Below are 24,940 nucleotides of genomic sequence, written 5' to 3' on the forward strand. Positions count from 1 at the left end.
CAGTAGCCATATTGCTCCTTCCCAGGGTTCTAAGGAGAGGCAGCAGCCCCTGCCTCTGAGATCCAACCCCACCCTGTGGGCCATTGAAGTGCTAATTGAACCTCATTAACAACCAGCATCTGCCCCACCCTCATGAAATCCCCTAGTGCTGAGCACCTGAGGGAGTTTTTCAATCAACTGACAACCCAAAACTCATCAAGTAACCTCGACTGCTAGCCTCCAGGCAAAAAGCTAGAGGATAACAGTACCTTTCCTGGGCTGGCAACTTTAACCAGGAAAGTAAGACTTGACAGTGGTGTTTAACGTGGGCCTCCCTCACTCATCTAAACCCAGGAGAGGGAGCCACAAACAGCAGAATACCAACACCCACAGGGAAAACTTGACAGGCTCCAAAGCCTACAGTGATAGCCAAAATGGTGAAACACAGAAACAGAAGCCAAATGAAAGAGCAAGAGACCTCCACTGAAGATGAGATCAATGTGGAGCAATTAGGCATGTTAATAGAGCTAGAATTCAGAGCCATGATCTTGAGGGAAGCTGAACAGCATGAGTAAGGACATAGAGACACTGAAAATAAGCCAACTGGAAATTAAAGACCATCAAGAAGAGATAAAAAATGACATATCAGAAATGAAAAACACATTGGAAGGTTTAAAAAGCAGAGTAGAGGAAGCTGAGGACCGGATCAGTGAATTAGAAGACAGGGTAGAAAAAAATCAACCAATCAGAAAAACAAAAGGAAAAAATCTATTAAAAAACAGGAAGACAGCTTAAGAGAACTGTGGGACAACTGGAAACGTAATAATATTCACATCATAGGAGTCCCCGAAGAAGAAGAAAATGAGCAAGGGATAGAGAATATATTAAAAAAAAATAGTGACAGAAAACTTCCCTAATTTGGTGAAGGAAGAAGGCATTCAAGTTCAAGAAGCACAGAGATTCCCAAGTAAGAAGAACCCAAACAGGCCCACAACAAGACACATAGTAATTAAAATGCCACAAATTAAAGACAAAGAGAGAATCCTAAAAGCAGCAAGAGATAAGCAACAGCTTACCTACAAAGGAAACCCCATAAGGCTCTCAGCTGACTTCTCACAAGAAACACTACAGGCCAGAAGGGAATGCCATGAAGTAATCAAAGTCATGAAAAACGAGAATCTGAATCCAAGACTACTCTATCCAGCAAGGCTATCATTCAAAATAGAAGGTCAAATAAAGAGGTTCCCAGACAAAAAAAAAGGCTAAGGGAATACATTAGCACCAAACCAGCACTGCAAGAAATGTTAAAAGGACTGCTGTAATTAGCAGTAGAAAGGGAAGAAAAATAGAACCACACTACACAAAAATGGCAATAAATAAGTACATATCAATAATCACCTTAAATGTAAATGGATTGAATGCTCCCATAAAAAGACACAGAGTAGCTGATTGGATAAGAAAGCATGACTCATCTATATGTTGTTTACAAGAGACCCACCTCACAACAAAAGACTCACGTAGGTTAAAAGTGAAGGGATGGAAAAAAAATTTCCAAGCAAATGGAAAGCAAAAAAAAGCTGGGGTAGCAATTGTCATATCTGATAAAATAGATTTCAAAATGAAGACCATAACTAGAGACAAAGACGGCCACTACATAATATTGAAAGGATCTATCCAACAGGAAGATATAACCTTGCTAAACATATATGCACCCAATATAGGAGCACCAAAATATATTTAAAATCTTCTGGAGGACTTCCAAGGAGAAATCGACAACAATACAAGCATAGCAGGGGACTTCAACACCCCGTTGACAGCACTGGATAGATCCTCTAGGCAAAAAATTAGCAAGGAAACAGAGACTCTAAATGAAGCACTAGACCAAATGGATTTAACAGAATACACATTCTTCTCAAGTGCACATGGGACATTCTCAAAGATAGACCACATGATAGGACACAAACTAAATCTCTACAAGTTCAAGAAGATTGAAATCATATCAAGCATCTTCCCAGATCACAATGGCATGAAACTAGAAATCAATTGCAACAAGAACATGCAAAGACATTTCAACACATGGAGGCTAAATAGCATGTTATTAAACAATGAATGGGTCACCAAGGAGATCAAGGAAGAAATTAAAAACTTCCTGAAAACCAATGAAAATGAACACACAACAACACAAAATCTATGGGATGCAGCAAAAGCAGTTCTGAGAGGGAAGTTCATAGCACTACAGGCCTACCTCAAAAAAACAAGAAAAATTTCTAATTGACTGTCTAACCTCACAACATAAAGAATTAGAAAGCAAACAAAAGGAAAACCCCAGAGCAAGTAGAAGTAAGGAAATAGTAAAGATCAGAGCAGAAATAAATGACATAGAGACCAAAAAAACAATTCAAAGGACCAATGAAACAAAGAGCTGGTTTTTCGAAAAGATAAACAAGATTGATGGACCCTTAGCTAGACTCACCAAGAAACAAAGAGAGAGAACCCAAATACACAAAATCAGAAATGAAAGAGGAGAAGTAACAACCAACACCACGGAAATACAAAAGATCGTTAACAACTACTATGAACAACTATATGGAAACAAATTCGACAATCTAAGCGAAATGGACAAATTTCTAGAAACACACAGTCTCCCAAAACTGGACCCAGAAGAGATAGAAAACTTGAACAGACCAATAACAACTAAGGAAATTGAAGAGGTAATCAAGACTCTCCCAGCAAACAAAAGCCCAGGCCCAGATGGCTTCATGGGGGAGTTTTACCGAACATTCAAAAAAGAACTAACACGCATTCTCCTCGAACTATTTCAAAAAATTCAAGAAAAAGGAAGACTTCCAAACACGTTCTATGAGGCCAGCATAATTCTAAATCCAAAACCAGAAAAAGACACTATGAAGAAAGAAAACTACAGGCCTATATCCCTGATGAACATAGATGCCAAAATCCTGAACAAAATATTAGCAAATCAGATGCAGAAATACATCAAAAAAATTATTCACCACGACCAAGTGGGATTCATTCCAGGGATGCAAGGCTGGTACAATATTCGCAAATCAATAAATGTGATACACCACATAAACAAAATGAAGAATAAAAACCACATGATCATATCAATAGATGCTGAAAAAGCATTCGACAAAATGCAGCATCCATTTCTGATAAAAACGCTCAGCAATGTGGGAATAGAGGGATCATATCTCGACATAATAAAGGCCATATATGAAAGACCTACAGCCAACATCCTACTCAATGGAAAGAAACTAAAAACATTTCCATTAAGAACAGGAACAAGACAGGGATGCCCACTTTCGCCACTCTTATTTAACATAGTACTGGAAGTCTTAGCCACAGCAATCAGACAGGAAGAAAAAATAAAAGGGATCCAAATTGGAAAGGAGGAAGTGAAACTGTCATTATTTGCAGATGACATGATATTATACATAGAAAACCCTAAAGACTCCATCAAAAATCTACTAGACTTAAATGAATTTGGCAAAGTAGCAGGATACAAAATTAACGTCAAGAAATTGACAGCATTCTTGTACACCAATGATGAACTCACAGAAAGAGAAATTGAAAAAACAATCCCATTTACCGTCACAGCAAAAAAATTAAGATATGTGGGAATAAACTTAACCAAAGAAGTAAAGGACCTATTTGCAGAAAACTACAGGTCATTGAAAAAAGAAATAGAGGAAGATATAAAAAAGTGGAAGCACATACCCTGTTCATGGATTGGAAGAATTAACATCATTAAAATGTCCATACTACCCAAAGCAATCTATAGATTCTATGCAATCCCCATCAAAATACCAACGACATATTTCATAAAACTAGAACAAATACTTCAAAAGTTCATATGGAACCAAAAAAGACCCCGAATAGACACAGCAATCTTGAAAAAGAAGGACAAAGTAGGTGGGATCACAATACCAGATATCAGGTTATACTACAAAGCAACTGTAACCAAAACAGCCTGGTACTGGCACAAGAACGGGCATATAGACCAGTGGAACAGAACTGAAAACCCAGAAATGGACCCAAGGCAATACGCCCAATTAATATTTGACAAAGGTGGCAAGAGCATACAGTGGAGTAAAGACAGCCTCTTTAATAAATGGTGTTGGGAAAATTGGACAGCTACATGCAAAAAAATGAAACTAGACCATCAACTTACACCATACACAAAAATAAACTCAAAATGGATAAAAGACTTAAATGTGACCTGTGAATCCATAAAAATCCTAGAAGAAAATGTACGCAACAAAATTTCAGACATCATACGCAGCAGAATTTTCACTGATACATCACCTAAGGCAACAGAAACAAAGGAGAAAATGAACACATGGGACTACATCAAACTAAAAAGCTTCTGCACAGCAAAAGAAACAATCATCAAAATGGAAAGGCAACCCACTGTATGGGAGAACATCATTGCCAATGATGTATCAGATAAGGGGTTAATTTCCAATATATAGAGAGTGCTCATACAACTTAACAAAAGGAAGACAAAGAACCCAATTAAAAAATGGGCAGAGGAGCCCTGGCCAGTTTGGCTCAGCGGTTAGAGCGTCGGCCTGCGGTCTGGAGAGACCCGGGTTCGGTTCCCGCTAAGGGCACGTACTTCGGTTGCAGTTTGTCCCCAGCCCTGGTTGGTCGTGCGGGTGGCAGCCGCTCGATGTGTCCCTTCACGTCGATGTTTCTCTCTCTCTCTCCTTCCTCTCTCTCCCTCCCACTCTATCTGTACAAAAAATGGAAAAATATCCTCGGGTGAGGATTAAAAAAAAAAAAAAATGGGCAGAGGAGCTAAATAGACACCTCTCCAAACAGGACATACAAATGGCCAAGAGACATATGAAGAAATGCTCAACATCACTAATCATCAGAGAGATGCAAATTAAAACAACAATGAGGTATCATCTCACACCTGTCAGAATGGCCGCCATCAACAAATCATCAAACAACAAGTGTTGGCGAGGGTGTGGAGAAAAGGGGACTCTAATACACTGCTGGTGGGAATGCAGACTGGTGCAGCCGCTGTGGTAAACAATATGGTGTTACCTCAAAAAATTAAAAATTGAACTTCCATTTGACCCAGTGATCCCACTTCTAGGAATATACCCTAAGAAGCCTGAAACACCAATCAGGAAGAATATATGTACCCCCATGTTCATAGCAGCACTATTTACAATAGCTAAGATCTGGAAACAGCCCAAGTGTCCATCAGTAGACGAATGGATAAAAAAGCTGTGGTACATATACACAATGGAGTACTATGCAGCGGTAAGAAAGAAAGATCTCTTATCCTTTGAGACGACATGGAGGGACCTGGAAAGTATTATCCTAAGTGAAATAAGCCAAGCAGAAAAAGACAAATACCACATGATCTCACTTATATACGGAATATAATGAACATAACAGTCTGAGGAATACAGTGGACCCAGAAACATGGAAGTAGGGCACAGACTGACATCCCTCAGAAGAGGGGGTGAGGGGGGTGGGAATAGATAAACCACAGAACTTATATGCATGTATGCATGACCAATGGACATGAACAACTAAGCTGGGGACGGGGCGTGGGTGGGGTGGGGAGGGGGGTGCCAATGGGGTAAAAAAGGTAAAATGTCTGTAACAAAAAAATAAATAAAAAAGTTTTAAAAAATAAAAAAATAAAGGGAGGAAAGAGTTTCACAGGAAAAAAAAAAAAAAAAAGAACTCAAAATAAATTAAAGGTTTAAATGTAAGACTGAAACTAAAACTCCTGGAAGAAAAGATGGAAAAATTCCTTGACATTGGTCTTGGCAACAATGTTTTGGATATAACACCAAAAACACAAGCAATAAAAGCAAACATCAGTGGTACTACATCAAACTAAAAGGCTTCTTCTGCATGGCAAAATGAATAGGCAACCTATAGATTTGATAAGGAGTTAATATCCAAAATACATAAGGAACTCATACAACCCAATTGAAATCATTTGATTAAAAAATAAGCAGAGGACCTGAATAGACATTTTTCCAAAGAAAACATATAAATGGCCAATGGGTATATAAAGAGATGCACAACACTACTAATCATCAGGGAAATGCATATCAAAACCATAATGAAATATCACCTCACACCTGTTAGAATGGCTATTATCAAAAAGATAATAGCCCTGGCTGGTTTGGCTCAGCAGTTGGAGGGTGGGCCTGCAGACCAGAGAGTCCCAGATTCTATTCCCGCTAGGGGCATGTACCAAAAAAAAAAAAAAAGATAATAGTGTTGGCCAGGATGGGGGGCAAGGGACGGAATATGCATCCATATCATCAGTTCCCAGGCAGAACAACTAGAACAATCTGAATGATGTTGTGAGAAGGAAAGGGAAAGCCAGAAGAACCCTCCAGGAAGATGGGCAAAACTAAGGGCTGGTCTCTGCTTAGCAGGTATCTTCACTCAGCCATGTCCTTGCGCTGGAGATGGTCAAGTCCAAACATGACTCTGTAAGTGCTTCCCTTGGGTCCTTTTCTTTACCAACAGTATAGTCATTGGCACATCTGACTTGGAGCCTTGATCCTACGAATATCCACATGAACTATGGATGTCACCTGGCCATCCCTTCTCTCCCCACTTAGTAGAGTGAGCTATTCTCTAAGGGAAGGTTATTTATTTTTGTGAATAGGGAAATGTAAGTATGGGGTGAGGGGAGGGAGGCTAGGGAAAAGGAAACAAAATTATAAAAATAATTCTATTAGCCCTTGTAGACAGCATTTTTTCTTCTCTCTTCTCTTTCATCATTTTAATTTTCTATTTCTTTTTGTACTTCTATCTGCATTTTTTAAAATATGTTTTTATTGATTTTTTTTTTAGAGGAAGAGGAAGGGAGAGAGAGAGAGAAACATCCATCGGCTGCCGATTGAGCCCACAACCTGGGCATGTGCCCTGACCAGGGACCAAACTGGTGACCTCTTGGTAGATGGAACAATAGTCCACTGAGCCACACTCCTGGGATCTATCTGCATTTTAATAACCTTACCATATAGGTGTCTTTTACTTTAAGTTACCTCAAACTCTTTTTGAAGATGCTATATATGTCCAAGAATAAAATTTAACATTATCCAATCTCAGCCTCACTCACTCAATCAATCCCTCTGCCAATTAGCAAATACTCTAGCAACTGATGCCTTGTCCTGGCATTGTTTTTAATATCACACTTCATTTCATATCAGTACATAAGATTCCACAAAGAGAAAGGAAAATTGTTACCCTAGAAATTCTTGTTTTGAAATATATGTCAGATTTCAAACACTTCCTGTTTAACTGCCTTTGGATTTTACTTCCTCTCTGTTCTCTACAGGATTCGAAATGTAACAAGTAGGAAGAAATAAAGGGACTATTAAACCATTGTGTATTAAAAAAAAGAAAAGAAAAAATGTCACCACTCTCATTGCAAAATCCTTATTCACAGTGGGTAATGGGGAGAGGTTGGGGCAGGACCCAAACTAAACTACAGAGCTTCAGCAACACAACTGTCATGACTTAATTAAATAAGGCCACTTTTGCTAACCCAAAGTTTAACACATTTACCCCACAGCTACCAGTGATTCAGGCATTCTGGGGGTCTGGGGACCTGAAGATCCGTGACCCACTGTGAGTTCTTGCCTTCTTGAAGAAAAGAATTCAAAAGCAAGCCAGCATAGAGTTTAAAGTGAAAGAGAGTTTATTAGTGAAGGAATGAGACAGAGAGTGGACTACTCCACAGATGGAGCAGCCCCTCCCTAGGATTTTCTTCTTATTCTTATCCTTCTTTTTCTTTTTTCTTTTTTTTTTTTTTTTTTTGGTTAATCGTCACCCAAGAATATTTTTTTCATTGATTTTTAGACAGAATGGAAGGGAAGGAGGTAGAGAGAGAGAGAAACATGGATGTGAAAGAAACACATCAATTGGTTGCCTCCCACACATGCCCAGACCGGGGCCAGGGATCAAACCTGCAACCCAGGTACATGCCCTTGACCAGGAATCAAACTTCAACCCTTTGGTGCACAGGCTGACACTCTAACCACTGAGGAACACTGGCCTCGGTGGGATTTACTTCTTTTATTGAGGCTCATTTCATCAAGGATAGGGCATTTAATAATGGGGAAGGAATATTTAGGATTTTTTCAGGAATAGAGTGGAGACTTCTCAGAAGAATCCCATCAGCCACTTTGTGTCCTTATACGTGGTTTCCATTTCTGATCTTGATGGCAGGGATACATCATTTAGAATGCTAATATATTAAAATAAGCAATATAATACGGCTAGTGGTCACCATAGGGTGAAATTAGTCCCCTGTGGATTCAGTTGGTTTCTGCCAGTCCTAAGCCATAAATCTGTTGGTCTTACTGTCTCCTTGACAGTCCCTGTAGCCCTTATGGATAACTGCCATTTCACTACATTCCCTGTCTCACCAGCATTAACCAAGAAAACTAATTTTCCCCACTGTCAAGAATCCCAATTTACAAAGCATACCCAGGAGTCCTATTTGTAAGTATAAAATGCTCCCGCCCTGGCCAGTTTTGCTCAGCCGTTAGGGCGTTGGCCTGCAGTTCGGAGAGACCCAGGTTCAGTTTCCGCTAAGGGCGCGTACCTCAGTTGCAGTTTGTCCCCGGCCCTGGCTGGGTTGTACGGGTGGCAGCCACTCGATGAACATTTCACGTCAATGTTTCTCTCTCTCTTTCTCTTCCTCTCTCTCCCTCCCACTCTGTCTGAACAAAAAAAATGGAAAAATGTCCTCAGGTGAGGATTTAAGAAAAAAAAAAAAAAAATCACTCCCAACTTTTAAACAATACTTTCCCAAATTTCAAAGGAATGAATGTCAAAAAAGCAGAGAAAACAATGGTGATGAAATTCCTTTCAGGAATCAAAGTTAAGGGATCTTTTAAGAAAATAAAAAACCATAAATCACAACATCTTTCCAAAAAGACTTTATCTTCTACCTGACCCAACATGCAACACACACACACACACACACACACACCATTTGCTCAGAAAGAATCCAGTCTAGAGACTTAAGAAAACTTCGTTAATCACCCTGGCCGATTTGGCTCATCGGTTAGAGCATCGGTCCGTGGACCAAAGAGTCCCGGGTTCGATTTCAGCCAAGGGCACGTACTTTGGTTGCTGTTCGTCCCTGGCCCCAGTTGGGGTCGTGCGGGTAGCAACCAGTCAATATGTCTCTCTCACATCGATGTTTCTGTTTCTCTCTCTCTCCCCCCACTCTGTCTGAGAATAAATGTAAAAATATCCTCAGGTGAGGATTAAAATAAATAAATAAATGTTTTTTTAAAAAAAGGACTTCATTAATCAATCCCTATTAGTCAGCATCTCTTTTCTTTCCCCATGCTGCCCACCCCCATTCCACCACAACCGCCCCACAGCCCTCCCACTCCACCACCTTCTGCACTGCTTTCAAAACCCCTCCCTCTTTTAGTAACAGTTGGGCTGCTCCCTCTCTTGTGCCAAGCTGGCAGGTCTCACCAGCATCATCCTTGCTCAGCTGGAGAATCAGATATCATAGCCAAAATGAAAAAAGCAGAAATAAAGAAAAGAACTGCTCTAGCCAGCCAGAGTATTCCCTGGGCCCTTCAGCCCCCATCCTCTGATTTAAGTTGCAATACTAGTATACAAAGCCCCTGCTGGCTGGGGAAGGGGGGAAGGGAAGGCAGGCTAATTTTAGCAGAGCCTACTCAAACTGCCAACCTGAGATCAGCTGCTGCAATCTGGGGTTCTCAGCCTTAATGCTGGCACACCTTTCCAAAAGAGCTACAGCTGTTTTGTGCCTTGAATCCTGCAGCCCGGCTCTCAGGCTCACTAACCAGCTTTATTGAGATATAATTTACATGCCATACCATACAATTGTTGACCTTTACAAACAGACAGCCAGGTATTTCTCCAGCAAAATGGGTTTATTCGAGAACAACAAAGAATTGCTATTTGGGACATGCAGGCTAATGGTGAAACACGTGCAAGTCCAGAAAAACAAAGGAAAGGAATGCTCTTTTGTGGGCTTCAGAGGCACTGTTGTAAACAAAGAGTCCATTAGCAGAAACTGAACGTTCAAAATATAGCGACTTTTCATTGACTGAATTATGACAATCTCCCATTGGCAGAGCTTTTACTGGGCAAGGAGCAATCTTCCTTCTGCTGAAGTAGCAATGCAATATAACTTCCTGTGGAACAGGCAAGGTAAGTTTCTTCCTGTTGGGGTCAGTAGTGTGTGTGGGTAACAGGTGTGTAAGAGTTCTCTCTTCTAGCCTCCTAACTCCACTTTATAAAAAAAAAAAAATTTATTTTTTGCTTTTTAGAGAGAGGAAGGGAGAGAGAGAGAAACGGCAATCAGTTGCCTTCTGCACACCTAGATGGGGGACCGAACCTGAAACCTGAGTATGTGCCCTGACCAGGAACTAAACCTGCAACCTTTTGATGTATGGGATGATGCTTCAACCAAATAAGCCACACCGGCCAGGCCTGACTCTATTTTAAATAAAATTTCTGATCATTAATTTTCACACAATTCACCCTTTCAAAGTGTACAATTCAGTGGCTTTTAGTATATTCACAGAGTATTTAGTTTCAGAACACTTTTGATACCATTGTAATTAGCTAGTTATTAATAATAGGAAAGGAGCAAAGGAAAGACCAGACATTATATGCATGTCATTTGGGCAGCTTTACCAGGAAGCTGCGACTCTGCACACTCCAGGGAACCATCAGCCTACTCCCTGCAAAACACTGGGGGAAAGAATCCAACAAAGGAAAGATAGATGCATGCCCAGTAAAGTTGGGATGACACAGGGAAGATATTGGCCTGTCAGTCAAACCTGGGGACAGACAGCATTGGTCAGAATGGGTGGCCAGCGCAAGCACAAGAAAATTTGGAAAAACATAATCTCCTAAACAAAGGAGCAATCTCTCTTGTTGCTCCTGGCATGCTTGGCTCATGACTGTGATTCTTGGCTCTCTTGCATTCACCCCTATGGCTACGGCTATGCATACCCCACACACAATGGACTAATGGACTGCAGCGGAAAAACAAGCTAAGCTAGCCTGACGCTGGACTGGACCTGGCTCCTACCTGGAAAGGAAATTTTAGACATTAGCTCTGATTTCAGCTCTACTAAAGTCCTACCTATATTTCTATTACTGAACTAAGGGAAATTGGAAACCCAGGGGTGTAATTCCACAGAAATAAAGCTTACTACACTATCTCATCCTCCTGTGCGAGTCTCAGAAAATTCTTTTTCTCGGGATATCACAAAAATTCCACCCCCAGCAGCAACTGGGGAAGATGAGGCTTTCTCCTCTCCAATAACACTTTCATCACCCCAAAAAGAAACCCCATATTCCTTTGCAATCACTTACCATTATTCCCTCCCCCCTTGCTTCTGGCAACCAATAATCTATTTTCCATGTCTATGGATTTGCCTATTCTAGACATTTCACATAAATGGAATCACACAATATGTAGCCTTTTGTGACTGGTTTCTTTCATTTAACATAATGTTTTCAAGGTTCATCCACATTGCAGCATATATTAGTATGAAATATTATGATTTATAGGAAATTGCCTAGCTGGTGTGGCTCAGTGGTTGAGCGTTGACCCATGCACCAAGAGGTCGCCAGTTCTATTCCTGGTCAGGACACATGCCCAGGTTGTGGGCTCGATCCCCAGTGGGGGGCATGCCGGTGGTGGCCAATTGATGTTCTCTCTCTTTCTCTCTGTTTCTTTCTCTCCCTCTTCCTTCCTCACTCTGTAAATCCAATAAAGAAAAAATGTTGTTGTTTTTTTTAAAAAAAAAGAAATATATAGTCATTCAGATGACCAACATATATTTTTCATATTTTTTTGGTCTTTGTCCACATTCCTGGCTCATGGCTCCTGAACCTTTGGGATTTCCTGAGGGATAAGAGCAACGGGAGCATCTTTTGTATAATAGTTTTCCTGTTGTCCTCAGTTTCTGAAATCATTTCAGAGCCATAAAGGTGAAATAAGTGTCTGGTTATTGATAACAAGCCCCTTTCACCACAACTGGGTTTATGTTAATAAGGTGACTTTTGGAAAGCACTTAAGGATGAGGGCTGGCTGCCAGAGGAGCCAATCATTAATAGAGGATTCGAATTTTCAGTCCCTCCCCCAGACCTCCACAGAGGAGAGACTGAGTTCAATCACCAATGGTCAATCAAGCATGCATATGTAATGAAGCCTCCATAAAATCCCAAAAGGAGGAAATTCAGAGAGATTCCAGGTCGGTAACACATGGAGATTCAAGAATAATCTGAAGAGGGCATGGAAGCTCCCTTCCTACATACCTTGCCCTGTATATCTTTCATCTGGCTGTTGATTCATATCCTTTAATATCCTTTGTAATAATTGGTAATCTAGTGAGTAAATGGGTTTCCTGAGTTCTGTGAGCTGCTCTAGCAGTGAATTAATCAAACCCAAGGGGTTGAGGAATATTCTTATGGCACTGAACCTTTTTTTTCTTTAATCCTCACCTGAGGATTTTTTTTTTTTTTCCTATTTATCTTTAGACTGAGTAGGAGGGAGGGAGAGAGCAAGAAGGAGAGGGAGAGAGAGAGACATCGACTGGTTGCGTTTCGCATAACCCAGACCAGGGCCAGGGACTAACCGTGACTGAGATATGTGCCCCTGACTGGAATCAAACCCACAACTCTTTGGTCTGTGGGGCCGATGCTCTAACCGCTGAGCCAAACCAGCCAGGGTGGCACTGAACCTTTAACCTGTGGAATCTGATACTATCTGTAAGTAAACAGTGTCAGAATTAAGTTGAATTGTAGGATACCCAGCTGTTATCTAAAGAATTGGTCAGAATGTGTAGGGAAACAACACACACACACACACACACACACACACACACACGTTGGAATTAGTATTAGAATCCTTCAGCACCCATTCACAACTCTCTCCCCTCTTAGCTCCTATGAAATCATTGTCTCCTACCTCTCCCTCTGCTTCTATTCTTATCCATTCTCATTGTCCTTTGCTGCCTTCTGTTCTACCCAATTTTTAAAGTCAATATCTTTAAGAGTTCTAGCCTAGCCCTTCTCTTCTCACTGTACACCCCTCCATATTTGCAACTTCAGTCACCATCAGCTTCAACCCTGATCTTAGTGCTAACGACTTGCAAATCTATGTATGCCTTGGGTCCAGAGCTCTCTTGAATCTAGATCCTCGTATCCAGCTGCCTGCTGCCTATCTTCTACCTGGGTTCATCCATTCATTCCATAAACATAGGGTCAGTCCCTACTGTCAGGGAGAAAGAAATTTTCCTCTACCTTCCTAGGTTCTTCTGGCTGGTCTAATAATTGAATTAACATGTCACAGGTTCAATTGAATTTCATACACATGGGAGTTCCACAAGAATGTGAAGGAGGGGAAAGGAGAAATTGGGCAGTTGAAGCTTACATGCCATCTTGAGCTAAGGAAAAGAAGGTACGTAGTGGTTTGTGACTTCAAAGGGGGAAAAGGCAATTCACATGGAGATGAAAAAGCAAATGTTTGGTAAACAAATGTTTGCAGTGTCCTGCAGAGACAATTAGAGCAGATTCTAATCTCTAGGCCCTTTAGTCTCCTCTATCACACCTAGCCCATAGTCTTTGTAGACATCTCTGGTGGTAGCTCTATTCCAGTAATAGGCCCTTTATCTAAATTCTTTAGGTCGGTTAAGGGGAAGATTTTTTTTAAAAATTACCGAGTCTTCTGTTTCTTAAAAAGAATCAGCCTAGCCCTGGCCGGTTTGGCTCAGCGATTAGAGCATCAGCCTGCAGGCCAGAGAGACCGGGGTTCGGTTCCCACTAAGGATGCGTACCTTGATTGCAGTTTGTCCCCGGCCCTGGCTGGTCGTGCCGGTGGCAGCCACTTGATATGTCCCTTTCATGTTAATGTTTCTCTCTCTCTCTCTGTTCCTCTCTCTCCCTCCCACTCTACCTGAACAAAAAAATAAAAAAATGTCCTCGGGTGAGGATAAAATAATAATCTGCCTAAATTGATCTTCATACCAAATAGACTTATACGGGGTTGCCGATTTTTGCTCCCCTACACTACTATGTGCTAGGTCCTATACTAGTTACTACAGATAATGGAGGTGAGTAAAGTAGACACAATATGTGAAATCTTAGAACTTATAGTCTTAGTAGGGAAAATATACATTAAATACATATGCTCACAAATAAATATGTAATTACACACTGTGATGAGGGCTATGGAAGAAAAGCTAAGGGTAGTTAGGGAGTATTATTGCAGTAACTCAAATTCAGCTCTTCAAAACTGAAATGATGATTCACTGCAATTTGATCATCCTCCTTATTTTCTATCCCTACATGTATTCAATAAATACTCAACAAATTTAATAAGTATTCACCAGGTGCCAGACAAACCATCTTCCATCCAGTTACTCAAGCCTAAAACCTGGGAAATCATCCTAGACCACTTCCTCATTCCCTAACATCCAACTGATATTAATTCTACCTCAAGTCAGTTACATCTACCCAATCTACCCAATCCGCTCCATCTCCACTTTACTGCCTTTAGTTCAGGCCATAAGTATTTGTCACCTAAATTCTAGCAACAATTTTCTGCGATTACTCTACCTCTGATTGCCCTCTCTCCTATTTGCCCTCCACAGGGCTCCAGAGTTTATTTCTAAACATAACTTTAATTATGTTTCTCCCCTGCTTAAAAGCCTTCCAAGTCTCCCCATTGTCTTCAGACAAATCTAAACTCCTGTGGAGGAACAAGGTTTGATGTTCTGTTCTGATATGAATCTGCCATCCTTTTTTTTTAATCCTCACCCGAGGACATTTTTGCATCTATCTTCAGATAGAGTAGAAGGGAGAGAGGGAGGAAGAGAGAGAGAAACATGGACGTGAGAGAGACACACCGGAGTGGCTGCCACCCACGCAACCCCAATGGGGGCCAGGGACAAACCGCAACCAAGGTACATGCCCTTAGCGGGAACTAAACCTGGGACTCTCTGATCTGCGGGCCAGTGCTCTAACTACTGAGCCAAACCGGCCAGGGCTTTTTAAGATTTATCTATCTATCTATCTATCTATCTATCTATTTTATTTTTTTATTTCTCACCCGAGAATACTTTTTCCATTTATTATCAGATAGAGTGGGAGGGAGGAAGAGAGAGAGAAAGACAGAAAGAAACATCAATGTAATAGAGCCACATCAACTGGCTGCCTCCCAAGTGACCCAACCAGGGCTGGGGATGAACTGCAAATGAAGTATGTGCCCTTGAGCAGAATCAAACCTGAGACTAATTGGTCTACAGGCCAACGCCCTAACCACTGAGCAAAACCGGCTAGGGCTCTATTTATTTATTTTAGAGAGAAAAGAAGGGAGAGGCAGAGAGAGAAAGAAACATCAAAGTGAGAGTATGTCTATCAGCTGCCTCCTGAACTCCCCCTACCGAAAATCAAGCCCACAACCCAGGCATGTGCCCTGAACGAGATTCCAAGTGGCAATCTTTCAGTGCATGAGATAACACCTGACGACGGAGCCACACTGGCCAGGGTGAATCTGCCATCTTTTATTTTAAGCAGTCTGCAAGGAGAAAGCTAGATCCAAAGAGTATGTCACTTTATGACTAACAAGTATATTGGCAAGTTACTAAGCAAAAAGCTGGTGGGCTGCCCCGCTGATGTCGCTCAGTGTTTGAGCGTCAGCCCATGCACCAGGAGGTGGTTGGTTCCCAGTCAGGCACATGCCCAGGTTGTGGGCCGAATCCCCAGTGGGGGGCAGGCAGGAGGCAGCCAGTCGATATTCTTTCTCATCAATGTCTCATCTCTCTCCCTCTCCTCTGTCTCTCTCCCTTTCCTCTGTCTCTAAAATCAATAAAGAAAAATTATTTTTTTTAAAATCCAGTGGGAGCCCTGGCCGGTTTGGCTCAGAGGTTAGAGCGTCAGCCTGCGGTCCAGAGAGACCCGGGTTCGGTTCCCGCTAAGGGCATGTACCTTGGTTGCAGTTTGTCCCCGGCCCTGGTCGGTCATGCGGGTGTCAGCCACTCGATATGTTCCTTTCACATCGATGTTTCTCTCTCTTTCTCTGTTCCTCTCTCTCCCTCCCACTCTACCTGAACAAAAAAATGGGAAAATGTCCTCCGGTGAGGATTAAAAAAAAAAAAATCCGGTGGGCCCTGGCTGGTTTGGCTCAGCGGTTAGAGCGTCGGCCTGCGGTCCGGAGAGACCCGGGTTCAGTTCCCGCTAAGGGCACATACTTCGGTTGCAGTTTGTCCCCGGCCCTGGTTGGTCGTGCGGTGGCAGCCACTCGATGTGACCCTTTCACATCGATGTTTCTCTCTCTCTATCTCTTCCTCTCTCTCTCTCCCACTCTATCTGTACAAAAAATGGAAAAATGTCCTCGGGTGAGGATAAAAAAATAAAAAATAAAAATAAAAAATCCGGTGGGCTAATTGATAGGTTAGGTAAAAAAATTTAGTTTCCTATATCAAATTCATTACATAGATAGAAGAACAATTGCTATATACTATAATACATATTTTATTATCTTTGTGATCATTTGCTTTGTAGTTAAAAGAAATATTCCTATGAGATCAAACTAAAACTCTGACATTAAACAAATATGATGGTGCTCTTTATTACTTTTCAGTAGTTTATGATAACAAAAGACAGAACCTAACATAATTAAACATAAATAAGTTATGAGCCCCTCCTGGATAGTCTTCCTGTTTATTATGCCCTTGTGTCAACAGAACTTATTTTCTAATCTTCTCTTATCTTATTGAGGAGGATAATAACTAGCACAGGAGTACTGCAAATTTTCAATTTACTTGTTTCAACAAGATTATTTACTCCTTGCCCTGGCTGGGTTAGCTCAGCAGTTAGAGCATCAGCTTGAAGACTGAAGGGTTCCAGTCAAGGGCAAGTATCAGGGTTGCAGGTTCAATTTCTGGCCCCAGTCGGGGTCGTTTAGGAGGCAACCAGTCGATGTGTCTCTTTCATATCGATGTTTCTGTCTCTCTCCCTCCCATCCTTCCACTCTATCTAAAAAAAAATCAATGGAAAATATCCTTGGGTGAAGATTAACAAAAATAATAATAAAATAAAAGTATTTACTCCCATGATTTCATCAAATATTAATATGACCAATATTTTATTTTAACTTTAACCAAAGCTGAATAAAAATGAAAGATGATTAACTTTTATTATTTTTATTTGTATTTCTTGGAAATAAAATGCTTGACATGAAATGCTCTGGCCATGGCTTGCCTCTTAGCCCCATCTCTCTCACTATGCCTTCCCTCGGAGTCGGAACTCTGTCCATATGAAACTATTGGCAGCCTCCTGAAAGTGCCATGCCATTTACACTTTTGGGACTGTGTTCCCTGTACCAATTTTACCCAAATCTTGAGGAAAATGCCAATGCTGATAGACAGTTGGGTTATAAATGAATCTATCACACTTCATTATACCTTTTTGTGCCTATTGCCCTCACTAGACTATGACTTCCTTGAAAGCAGAAATCATGCCGTTAATTTTTTTCTTCCTAGAGCCTAGCTAAGTGCCTAACACGAATATTTACTAACTGTGGAATAAATGTTTGAGTTAAAGAATGACTGGGCCCTGGCAGTGTAGCTCAGTTGGTTAGAGTGTTGTCCAATACTCCAAGGTTTCAGGTCAGGGCACATACAAGAAGCAACCAATGAATGCATAAGTAAGTGGAATAACAAATCAATATTTCTCTCTTTCTCTCTCTCTCTCCCCCCTCCTCTCTCTCTAAAAAAATCAATAATAAAAATTAAAAATAAAGAATGACTGAATGAACCATATATTTAGAGAAGAAACAATCCTTTTGAATGCTAAAAACAAGAGGAAGTTTAACTGAAAGGGAAATCCATAAGGTGGGTGTCCATGTCTGCAAAGAACTTGGGGAGACAGACCAGGGCTGATAGAGTACCCAGAGAAGATAATAGTAGACATAAGTAGTAAATGTAAAGGGGATGGTAGAAAGTGTAAGTCTTGAAGGACAAAGGGGTTTTGCAACTACATGGAAGAAGCACAAAGGGAAACTAACTGAATGGCAACAGTGCCTCTCAGTGGCACTTGGGATAAAAGCCTCCATACCAGAGCACTTTTACAGAATAGTAGCTTTCTCACATTGCGTGGTTCTGGACTGTGAACTGTGCCAGGCACCTTTATCCCATTTAACCCTCACAACAACACCTTGTACAGGAGACACAGCATGTAGCTTAAGGTTAAACACACAGACTCTGGAGCCAAGCTGTCTGACTCCCACTTACTAGCTGTGTGACCTTGGACAAATTACTTAAGTTCTCTGTATATTTTCCCATCTGTAAAATAGGGATATTTATCCACACCACATAGGGTTCTTATGAGAAATAAATTCTCAAAATGGTACTTGACAGCATAACAAATGCTCTATAAATGATAGCCTCCATTTTTTCTTTTCCTAATGAGAACTAATTTTGAATAAAGCGACCATACAGTAGGAACTCAATAAATATAACTTCCTTTGTTTTCTCCCCTTATATCTTAGCTCCTTAAGGCAGTGGTTCTCAACCTTCCTAATGCTGCAACCCTTTAATACAGTTCCTCATGTTGTATGTGGGCATATCTGCATGTGGGCAGACCCGTCTGGAGATGATAGAGGAGTGGTGTCTCAATTCCTAAGACCATTGGAAATGTGTTTTCGGAAGGTCTTAGGCGACCCCTGTGAAAGGGTTGTTAGACCCCCAAAGGGGTCGTGACCCACAGGTTGAGAACCACTACCTTAAGGTGTTACACTCCTTAGTGTTCCTGATATGTAAATAGGGAACTCCCAAATAGCCCAAAGAAGTCAGTTCCAAAAGGCAGCAATGAGGAAGCTGAAAAACCTCTATTAAAAAGTCCAGGGGAGCCCTGGCCGGTTTGGTTCAGTGGTTAGAGCGTCGGCCTGCGGTCCTGAGAGACCCAGGTTCGGTTCCCACTAAGGGTGTGTACCTCGGTTGCAGTTTGTCCCCGGCCCTGGTCGGTTGTGCGGGTGGCAGCCACTCGATGTGTTCCTTTCACGTCGATGTTTCTCTCTCTCTCTGTTCCTCTCTCTCCCTCCCACTCTACCTGAACAAAAAATAGAAAAATGTCCTCGGGTGAGGGGGAAAAAAAAAGTCCAGGGGAGCCCAGACATTCTGGCTCAGTGGTCGAGCATCGACCCATGCACCAAGAAGTTGCCAGTTCAATTCCTGGTCAGGGCACATGCCCAGGTTGTGGGCCAAATCCCCAGTAGGGGGCATGCAGGAGACAGCCAATCCATATTTTCTCTCATCGATGTTTCTCTCTCTCCTTCCCTCCCTCCCTCCTATCCTCTCTAAAAATGGGTGGAAAAAATATCTTTTTTTTTTAAATCCTTGCCCCAGGATATTTTTCCATTTATTTTCAGACAGAGTAGGAGGGAGAGAGAGAGACAGAGAGAGAGAAACATCAATGTGAGAGAGACACATCGATTGGTTGTCTTCCACATGACCTCGACCAGGGCGGGGGACCGAACTGCAAACAAGGTACATGCCCTTGACCAGAACTGAACCTGCGACTCTGGTCCACGGGCTGATACTAACTGTTAAGCCAAACCCACCAGGTCATGCAAAAAGTATCCTTGAGTCAGGATGAACAACAACAATAAAAAAGATATAAGTAGGAAGGTGGAATACAATCAGATAAGGTTATTAAGAAGGATCTGGGCCCTGGCCGGTTGCTCAGTGGTTAGAGCATCAGCCCATGAACTGAGGGGTCTTGGGTTAGATTTCCAGTAAAGGGCATGTAGCTGGGTTGCAGGTTTGATCCTGGCCCTGGTCAGGGCGCTTTCAGGAAGCAACCAATTGATACTGCAGGAGGCAACCAGTTGATGTATCCCTCTCACATTGATGTTTCTCTCTCTCTCCCTCCCTCCCTCCTACTCTGTCTAGAAAATTGATGGAAAAATAGCCTTAGGGGTGCCTGGCCAATATGGCTCAGTGATTGAGCGTTGATCCATGCATCAAGAGGTCACCCTGGCCGGGTTGGCTCAGCAGTTAGAACATCAGCCTGCGGTCCAGAGAGACCCGGGTTCAGTTCCCGCTAAGGGCACATACCTTGGTTGCAGTTTGTCCCCGGCCCTGGTTGGGTCACGCGGGACACAGTCCCTTTCACGTTGATGTTTCTCTTTCTCTCTCTTCCTCTCTTTCCCTCCTACTCTGTCTGAACAAAAAATGGAAAAATGTCCTCGGGTGAGGATTTAAAAAAAATAATAAAATCAATAAAGAAGAAAAAAAAAAGTCCAGGGGAACATAGTTCTGGAAAAGAAGACTCTACAGGGAGAGCACGCTTGTTACTTTTATGATAGTGAAAACCTTCCCAGCAATGAAATTCACCCTACCCAAAAGAGAATGCATAGGGATTGTGAAAATCAACTAAGATTTGTGCAGGAAGCCAGATTTCTAGGAATATTAAAATAAGTGTATCTTCCCCAAACCCATTTTTTACCATACTGCCCACAGAGCTGAGTGACTATAATCATTTTCAAGATTAGGCTAGCCCTGGTCAGTGTGGCTCAGCGGTTTGAGCATCAGCCCACAGACCAATGAGCTGTGGGTTCAATTCCAGTCAAGGGCACATACCTCGGTTGCAGTTTGTCCCTGACCTTGGTCAGGTCGTGCGGGAGGCAACCAGTTGATGTGGCTCTATCACATCAATGTTTCTCTCTGTCTCTCTCTGTCTCTCTCCCAGTCTCCCTCCCTCCCACTGTATCTAATGATAAATAGAAAAATATTTTTGGGTGAGGAACAAAAAAAAAAAGATTAGGCTAATAATAACTTACTACATACAATTCCCTCCTTGCTCTCCTACTATTATTGTAAATATAAAATTCATGAACATTATGGTTTTAAAGTAATACGATACTAATTACTATCAGACTGCCCATCCACAGTCCACATTTGCAACAAAGTGGATCTACCTGGTAAGACTAACTGACAGATTTGCATATCAATAGTACACAGGATCCTTTCATCTTGTAAAGCTGCCCATGATTCTGCAAGATTCCTCTAATTGAGGTTTTAGTATTGCTGGATGTTCTATCTGAGAGACTGAATATACAAACAAACAATAGCCAGACCATATATAAAATAAGAACTCTGACCCACAACCTGCAGAAGTCTACCCAGGAAACCAACCCCCTTATCTATAATAAATAGCCCAGGAAGCCAGCCTGCTATAAATCTAGTGATAGCATAGGAAGCCAAACAATAACTCCTGTAACAATTGACCCAAATTGGCCAGAAGCAGATTAATAACTTGCAGCTTCTCGAATTTTTGTCCCCACTTCTAATTTAGGACCAACCAGAAAAAGCCAATAGGCATCCCTAACCAAAGCATATAGTATGCCCTACTCCTGGTTAACCGACCTACAGCTTCCCCAAGCAAACGCCCTTGAATAAGGGCACAACTGAAACCTTTTTCCGCCAAAAAGCTCTCCTACTTCTCTGCCTGCCTTTGAGTCTCTGCCAAGATGCAATTAAGGGTGGCTGACTCCCTAGCTATATAGCAAGCTCTGAATAAATAGCCTTTGCTTTTCGCATTTGGTTGAAAAATATTTCCACATATTGGACCTAGAAATTCTAAGAACTAATTTCCAAAACCTCTTAAAAAGATATTGGTTTACATTGTTTAAATGTGTTATGTCCATAATAGAGCTTAGCAAACATCTTTTTTTACTTCCCCATTATAACCTAAGTCAATATGCTCAAGGGCTCACCTTTCCGCAATCTTCCTGGAATGGGCGCGGCCTTCTTCTGCCCACCTGAGTAGAGGACACTTTGTCAAAGCGGTTAGGCGGGGACATCGGGAGCTCCTCCCACGCTCAAGCCAACCCTCCAAGTAGCAACTACAATTCCCAGTGACCCCTGCAGGAAACAGGCCGCGGCCACGTTGCGCCTGCGCATTGGCCGAGGCTCCTGTGCGGTTCCCGCCAATTCTTGCGGTAATCCTGCCGGAGCTGAGTACCGCGCTCCATGGAGGCGTTTGACCCGGCCGAGCTGCCCGAACTGCTTAAGATCTATTACCGGAGGCTCTTTCCCTACTCCCACTACTATCGCTGGCTCAACTATGGCGGAGGTGACGGCGGCGGGGAGCAGGGTGGACATTAAGTCCGGAAGGGAATATGAAGGGGTTCTGGGAGGGTACTTTAGCATGACAACTGGAAGTGCCTTCTGCGCGCCAGCGTTGGCCCAGAGCCTTCTCGCATTGTTTCTAACCGTCCCCATCACCGCCTCTGAAATGTAAGTGGGCCGAGAGAGGATATAGTGACCAGCCTGCGGCCACACAGTGAAAGGCAGAGCCGCTGCTCCTGCCACTACGTGGCCGGACTCACATTCGGTGCCGGGTGTACCGGCCACGGTGCCAGAGCCAAGGGGGTAATTGGGTCCTAGTATGGAGCTGCAGAGGCATGATCTGCCATCAGGGACAGGGGGGCATTCCCGGAAGAGGAGAGGTACTTAACTTGTCACAGCTGAATTTATTAGTGCCCACCGAGGAGATAGAGGTGGCGTTTTATATTTAAAATATTTCTTCATCTTTTTTCTCATTTTTCCTTATCCCTATGAGATGCCCAATGGTAAGCCCCTTCAAATTAAGGACTAGGTCATATATAGATATAGATTTTTTTTTTTACATGTAGCACAGTGTTGGACACAAAGGACTTATTAAAAATTTCTTCCCTGGCTGGTTTGGCTCAGCCATTAGTGCAGTCAGCCTGCAGACCGAAGGGTGATGGGTTCGATTCCCGGAAAGGGCACTACCTGGGTTGCAGGTTCCATCCCCGGCGCTGGTCTCGGGCGCTGGTCGGGTCTTGCGGAAGTCATCCAATTGATGTTTCTCTCTCACATGGATGTGTGTGTGTGTCTCCCTGTCCCCAATTCCCTTTCATGCTATCTAAAAATCAATAGAAAAATATCCACTGGTGAGGATTAACACAAAATATATATCTTCTCATTGGTTAATGTTATAAGGCCCTGAGCTGAAGAAAGTATCAAATTAACTTTAAAATGTACATTTATTTGCAGTGATAAAGAATTACTTTCAACACCGTGAATTTTCATTCACATTGAAAGATGATATTTACATTCGTTACCAGTCCTTCAACAACCAGAGTGATCTGGAAAAGGAGATGCAGAAAATGAATCCATACAAGATTGATATAGGCGCGGTATATTCCCACAGAGTAAGGAATTCATTTTTTTATGTATTTTGCTGGTTGGTTTTTTGCACCAAGAACCCCTAGCATTTTGAGATAATACTTTTAGAGTTTTTCTCTAGTTAAAGAGCCACACTTTATTTAACTGTTTTTGCAAGGTGATTATAATATTCTTTTTGTTCTTTGGTACTCTACATTACTGACTGGAAATCATTTGTGCATAAATTGGTTGTATTCTCACTAGGACAAAAAAATTGAGTACCTTGCTGAAAGACTAAATGAGGAAGTCAGCATGGTTTAAGGAAGGGAATTAAAAGAGAATTATATTCTCTCCCAGCATTGTAGTTTTCTTCATTCCTCCCACACTCCTACATCTGTTCTATTAGGAAATCTCTACCATGATAATATCTGAAATCCAACTAGTGCTACCAGTGTTGCTATCATCATCATCAACTCTTATCTGAATGACTGTTAAAACCATCTAACAATTTGCTCCTGTAGACTCTAGAGTCTAGTCTCAATACAGCAGTCAGAGTGATCCTTTCAAAACAAGTCATGCCCTGGCCGGTTTTGCTCAGCGGTTAGAGCATCGGCCTGCGGTCCAGAGAGACCCAGGTTCGGTTGCTGCTACAGGCACGTACCTTGGTTGCAGTTTGTCCCCGGCCCTGGTTGGGTTATGCAGGTGGCAGCCACTCAATGTGTCCCTTTCACATCAATGTTTCTCTCTCTCTCTTCCTCTCTCTCCCTCCCACTCTATCTGAACAAAAAAATGGAAAAATGTCCTTGAGTGAGGATAAAAATAAATAAAATAAAATAAAACAAGTCAGATCCTTGTGAATCCTCTGCTCAAAACCATTCTCAGTGGCTATTTCACTCAGAGTGAAAGCCCCTCTCCCCTCATCACTCACCCCATACCTGCCACACTGCCCTTACTCAAGTAGTTTCACTGCCTAGAACCCATTTCCCCAGATATCTTGGTTCATTCCCTCACTTCCTTCATGTCCTTACTCAGTAAGGCCTACTGCAACCTGCCATGTCTCTATTCACCTGCCACTTTATATTCTAAGTACCTGATGGAGAGAGTGCACTGTACATATCTGTTCAATGAATGAACATACCAAAATTGCCCTTCTTCCTCTTCTTAAAAATGCACACATGGAGGGAAAAAATACATGGGATAACAGGTTTTGTATGGAGCTTTTTCATAGGCTTTGTAACTTGTTTTTCATATCAATTCTCACTGTTCTTTTTACAAAGGAGGAAACGGGCCTGGAGAACTTAAATCATTTTTCCCTAGGTTACACAACTGCTAAATGATAGAGCTGGGAATCTGAAACCAGATTTTCTGACTCTAAATCCCAGGGGAAGAAAAGAAGTCAGGGGAAGAAAAAGCAGGCAGGCAGGCAGGCCTAGCAGGTGTGGTTCAGTGGCTGAGTTCCAAGAAGTTCTGTTTGATTCCCTGTCAGGGCACATGCTGGGGATGTGGTTTTAATCCCCAGCAGGGGGCCTGCAGGAGGCAGCCAATCAATGTTGATTTCTCCAAAATCAATAAAAAACATGTTTTGAAATGAAAGAAAAGGCTAGCAGGAAAAATGCTTTGGAACAGTTTGCTCCTCTTTAGAGGTGGAGAGAGATTAATGTCTTTTTAGAAGGGCCTGAGTATCACTACTCCTGCCTAACACAGAAGGAGGGAAATACCTCATGTTGTTATTGGGCCAA

At 42.0% G+C, this 24,940-nt stretch overlaps 1 protein-coding gene across 1 annotated transcript in view; it reads left to right on the forward strand.

Moving 5' to 3' along the window:
- Positions 1-22,010: 22,010 nt before the first annotated feature.
- The window catches only part of PRIM1 (DNA primase subunit 1), a 30,156-nt gene continuing 27,226 nt past the window's right edge, over positions 22,011-24,940 (forward strand). Inside the window, exons 1-2 of the mRNA XM_036251476.1 lie at positions 22,011-22,143; positions 23,091-23,248. Coding sequence (XP_036107369.1) covers positions 22,041-22,143; positions 23,091-23,248 — 261 coding nt within the window. The 5' untranslated portion in view covers positions 22,011-22,040. The remainder of the gene's footprint in view (positions 22,144-23,090; positions 23,249-24,940) is intronic.

Source organism: Molossus molossus, unplaced genomic scaffold, assembly GCF_014108415.1.
Source record: "Molossus molossus isolate mMolMol1 unplaced genomic scaffold, mMolMol1.p scaffold_m16_p_10, whole genome shotgun sequence".
NCBI lineage: Eukaryota > Metazoa > Chordata > Mammalia > Chiroptera > Molossidae > Molossus > Molossus molossus.